This window comes from Zeus faber, assembly GCF_960531495.2.
Source record: "Zeus faber genome assembly, chromosome: 15".
Classification (NCBI taxonomy): Eukaryota; Metazoa; Chordata; class Actinopteri; order Zeiformes; family Zeidae; genus Zeus; species Zeus faber.
This window is the reverse complement of record NC_137194.1, coordinates 12,500,364-12,505,846: the sequence shown is the minus strand read 5'-3', so window position 1 is coordinate 12,505,846 and position 5,483 is coordinate 12,500,364. Positions and strand designations below refer to the sequence as shown.

The following is a 5,483-nucleotide window of genomic DNA, read 5'->3' as shown; positions in this document are numbered from 1 at the left end:
GTCTTTTTGGATGTCTTGGCAGAAGATGTACGCAGTCTCTCGTCCAAGGTCTTATTCCTGCCTGACCAATTCATGTCCATTCGGCGAAAATCGTTCTTGAAATGGCATCTCTGACCCTTTGAATTTGATCTGTCCCGGCTGCGACGACTGGACGCGTCCAGCCGGCTCGGTGAAAGACAAAACACACAGCGGCTGTGTGGTTGAAATACAGATATGTTTTAAATATTATATATTTATATATGTACATTCATATAAAACAAAACGTTACCTTTTTTTTCTCTCAACAAGTTCACAGTTTTTTGTTTTTGGAGGGAGGTGGGTGGGTGGTGGTGGGGAGAACATCTCTGAATGGATGAAAACGTGTCGCTCGGTGAACTTAAATAAAGACACACAGCCCCAAAGTGTTCACCAACCGTGGTGTTGTTTTTTTTTGTTTGTTTGTTTGTTTGTTTGTTTGTTTGTCTGTTTGTTCGTTTTTTTTTCTCTCTCTCGGTATGGAGGTAAGGAAATACAGGACATTATATTTGGGAGGAAGGGGGAGAGATATCAGCTGCAGAATTGAGGAGGAGGAGGAGGTCGGCTTCATGCAAGGGCGCCCAGCCAGCATCAAGTGGTGTGCATGTGGCTGCTGGTCTTGGATTTACTGACGAACTTCTTCTCCTTGACCCGTCGGTTCTGGAACCAGATGGTGACCTGGCGCTCCGAGAGGTTGGTGGCGGCGGAGATGCGTCTCCTCTTGTCTTTGGTGATGAACTTGCTCGCTGCGTACTCCTTCTCCAGCTCCTTCAGCTGCAGCTTGGTGTAGGGAACCCGCTTCTTGCGGCCACGGCGGTAGCTGCTGACCTCTGGCTGCAGCGGGACCACGTCTGAAAAAGAACCGGACAGCAATCAGACGTTAAAAGCACGAATTACTTTGTTTGTTGTTGTTTTTTTTAATTCACTTTTTTTTTTTACCTTGTGGTTGAATTTGTGTTACACTGTTTTCGTCATGTTTTACTGTTTTTATGTTATTACGGTTTTTTTTTATTCTTCATTTTATTCATCAATTCTTGCAGTTATTTCTCTCTTTCCCCTTTGGTGGATGCATTCCAAAGGTTTCTAACTTAATATGTCACGATGACGGTTGTTCCCGTTTTGTCCTTTTTATTGCTGTTTCGATCCCGTGTTAGATGATCACATTTACGTTGATTATCTTCAAAATATTAGAAAGTTGCTCTCCGAAGGTGGGGGAGGGTCAAGTGAAAATAGAAAGAAAAAAAAAAGTAAAAACCGATGAGGCCAAGTGGAAATATATATATTTTACATTTTTGACATAAACTCATTGGCCAAACGGTAAACGTTAACGTTGAATACGCTTCTAGTCTCCCATTACTCAAATGACGCATGCTGTAAGTTCTGAAAGTTATCACTGACTTATAGGCTTACTGTGGGTGCCAAAACACAGAGGTTCTCCAAAAGCTTCACGCATTTAAGGAAAGTACAGGGACATTGGGATTCTGAAAAAAACAGATGGGGTTGGATTGGTGACACACAACAGCCATTGTAGGACAACCAAGATCTCAGGTGTATGCACCTGTTAAGATGTCTTCAATGTTAGCCTCCAAAATATGAAGTACACATACTGTGGACAGTGGAGAGTAAGTAAGAGTAGGTTATTTTAGTTAGGTTTAGGGTACAGGGTTTTGGAGCACATTCGTGTTGTATCCCTACAAAATTATATCACCATCCAATAATGTTTATTATAGCCATTGCAAAGTTATCATTGATGATTAATTATTTGTGTGCCTGCTAAAATCCTCGTACTTTAATGGTCACTTTTAGGTGCACACATGCTGATGTGATCCTGTACACCTTCCTGAAGCCAAAATGCAACACGAAGAAAGAATAAAATGTCAGATCGACGTGATAAAAAAAATGGCCAGAGTCAACCAATAAAAACTCTGACGATGGGGCGATATGCGACGCTTGCTCAGGCAGCGGTGTCTAGACTTTTATTTTTGTTGTTTTGTTTTGTTTACACGCCAGCAAAATGAACTCAGACTTTTCGTGTAAAACTAAATAAAATATTGAATCTTGTTGTTCAAAGTTTACAAATGACTTAAACAATTATTTTATAAAGGAGAGGAAAACATTCATACGAATTATCTTTGATTTTCACGTGTAACATTAAACCCACACACCATAAGGAACTTTTTTCTTTACATCGGAACATGGTGCATTGCTGCATGCGAAACAATCACCAAGACATATGGAAAACACGCCACTACCGGGAGAATTGGTCTGTGAGCGTCTGTCAGAAAATAGTTATTCCTCTAGTCTTATGTTGGGATTATGGCGAAGAAAAAGGAGAATACATAAACAACAAGTCTGTGTTACCGCCTTCTTATGTCTCCAAAAAACATGCAATCATCATTAAATCCAATTTTTGAATTTCGTATAATATTAAAACTGCATGTGCAGTATTTGCTTATTTATTCAAAAGATGGGTTAATTTGCGAGTGTGTGTGTGTGTGTGTGTGTATGTGTGTGTGTGTGTGTGTATACAGTCGTCTGCGCGTGTTTTCACGCGAGCGTGCGCGTGCCCGGGCTCGTGCCCTGCTTGCGTGGCTTTTACTCTAGTCTGTTTTCAACTGAAAGCGGACTAAATGGCGCCGCATGGTAAAGTTGGGGAAGTTTTCAACGCATTCGCATCCTAAATCCACGTACCTTCCAATTTCATACACAGGCTAAAAATCTGAGGATCCTAACAGCGTACGGTCAGGACCACAGTTCCCCTGATCAAATACCAGTCATATTAAGCAGGAAAAGGTATTTATGACCGAGTATGTTTAAAGTATAAAAGCATATGTCTGTTGCGCAGAAATAAACAATTGAATATGCACACACATATTGCAGGAAGCTACTGATGAGGGCTGAGATTTATTGACACATCCAAACGTTACGTTACGTTATCACAAGAGGGCCAAAGGTATATGCACTGCTGCTGTTTGTTCCATGACTTAACCACCACTCTATCCAGCATGTGACAGCAAAACAACACTGCAAAGCAAATGTTCTGCTCTGTCAGTCTTTTTTTTTTTTTTTTTTAGATGTACATCACATACATCACACACTAACCATTTAGTGACGCAACACTGATCCAGGGGCTACGCTTAAAAAAATAAATCCAGCATGTTTGTACATCAATGGAACCTGAAGAATGGAGATGAGGGCGTGTGGCATCAAAACAGGAGGCTTGACAGTTTGATGACACCGCAGTTATTGTTTAGCATACTGGAGTTGATATTAGCACTAAATATTATGGGAACGAATTCAACAATAAACCTCAGAACATCAAAGCAACCATTTGAAATGAAATGCCAATTCTAACTCAATTAGAATGATGGTGTTTTACCTGGAAAAGGTGACTTCCATAGATGGGTGGACTGTGTTTGCTCCTTGGAGCAGTACACCTGCCCATCCCAGCCATTGGAGAGAGCCCAGTGCTGGTAGCCCTCCATGGGGATCAGGGCGTCGTGCCGCGGCTCGGGATGGGCACTGATACTGGGCACCACGGAGACGTCCAGATATCCCGGAACGGCTTGGTAGGAGCTGGCAAAACTGGGGTAGAAGGCAAACTCCTTGGCCCGGTTGGAGAGTTCCTCCGTGGGCAGCGCGGTGCTGGGCTCGGCGTATTTCTCCGCCGGGTGGTACGAGCACGGCTTCTGCTGTAGATTCACGTTGTGCGAGTGGGACAATCTGCAGCCGTAGTAAGGGTTCCCAAACGGGTAGCCGTAGCCCAAAGACGCGCCGGACGAAGTCTGGGGAGCCGGGCACTGTCGACCGGCGTCGGGGGAAGATATATCCGAGTAGACGGAGCCCTGGTGGGTCGCGATGCTGCCCGAGTGTCGTCCCTGCAGCGCAGGGTGCGACATCAGGTCCCTGCAGTGGGTCGAGGGGCAGTTTCCGCTCAGTCCCTCCATTGTTTGGCTTTTATTCGGATTATTCTCATTCGGGCTTTTGTCGTACACGTACATCAAGGTGTCCGCCCAGCGTGGATGCAGCACCAGCGAAGTCGTCATATCAGGGGCAGCCGATGCTTTTTAAAAGTCGACTACTCCAAGACGGACACCTCATTTCCAACTACATTTTACGCGGGCGCATGCGCACAACGAGACGCCGCGCGGCCAGTTCATTAAGGACCTGGCACGTGACACGCTAACAAGTCCTGCGTGCCGGGCCCGAAAAGCCGTTTAATGAGCCGGTACTTCTCAGATCGCTGCTTTTCTCTGATAACACATTACTGGTCCCAATCACCAAATATCCTCGGAGGAAAGTTTGAGATTGAGAGAGGGGGAAAAAAAAAAAGAAAAAAAAAAAAAAAAAAAGTGAAATTCGGAAGACTTCCATGAATAACATAAGCGGCGATAACGGATATTTGAAGTTTATATCGAGTTGCAATCTGAATAGAAATTGCATTTATTATTTTTGTCGAAATATGCGAATGGGAGGCTAATAACGCATATCAGCCAATGGGCGCAGCTTGTGTATAGATAATACCGTGTACTGACAATATGTACTGATATGTAAAAATGCTGTAATAGTGCCACAGTATGCAAATAAAAAAACCCGATTATCAAAATCATTAAACCAACCACCACAAGATCTAAGATCCATGTTGTTATTTCATCCATTTGCAAAGAAACGTTTGACCATTTCAAGAGAAGCTCGAGCCGTCGGAACCTGGTGCAGGGAGCAGATGTGTGCAGCAACATCTTTTTTCTGCCTGCACCTTTTTTTGGGGAGGAATTTCTTGCAACACGTTAAACAGCTGCCATTTAGGTGAGTAGTCATGTCCCGGAACACGTTGTCGTCAAAACCCGCCCTGGTATCTATACTGCAGCACGTTGTGCAACTTCTCCCCTCAGCAATGACATGTCGAAATTGCACTTGAAAATGTATTTAGGCAATTCGGGTTTTTCCTTTATGTTGCAGATAAGACGCAAGCCAACACACAGCACACATCCCAAATTATTATTTTCTCGACCAGTTAAAAAGACTGAGTTGGTATTTGTATATGCAATGCAAAAGTCGACCGGGACCCAACCTTTAAACCAAACTGAGGAACACAACGAAACTGTTAAACGACATGTGGACGGTGTCGGGTAGGTCCGGATAAGAATTATATAAAGGCTTTATTTCATGGGAGAGAGGCGCGTGCTAAAAATGAATTTACCAAAGAACCCACAAACAAGAGCGGAAATAGATCATAGTGTGTAAAGGATGCTTCATTCTACTTCGTCCAGCTGAAATTAGACTTTTCAAAAAAGACAATAACACCTTGAGGGTGCTGTTATGGTACAGTATTTGAGTTTTACAAATGCATTTCATTCAATTGCAAAAGTTTACGCTTAGGCCTTGTCGTTCTTATTATTATATATTTATACTATTATATTTTATTTGGGGGACTCTTTTCTTCTGTTAAGCAGGCGCAGGTCACTATA

General features: G+C 43.1%; 1 protein-coding gene across 1 annotated transcript; it reads right to left on the bottom strand.

The window, feature by feature from the left end:
- Nucleotides 1–606: 606 nt before the first annotated feature.
- Nucleotides 607–4,061, bottom strand: hoxc13a (homeobox C13a; the record flags this gene model as incomplete). The annotated part of the gene is made up of 2 exons (XM_080014745.1): nucleotides 607–866; nucleotides 3,395–4,061. The coding sequence occupies 2 exons, from the start codon at nucleotides 4,059–4,061 to the stop codon at nucleotides 607–609; spliced, it is 927 nt and encodes a 308-aa protein (XP_079870871.1).
- Between the last annotated feature and the right edge of the window lie 1,422 nt (nucleotides 4,062–5,483).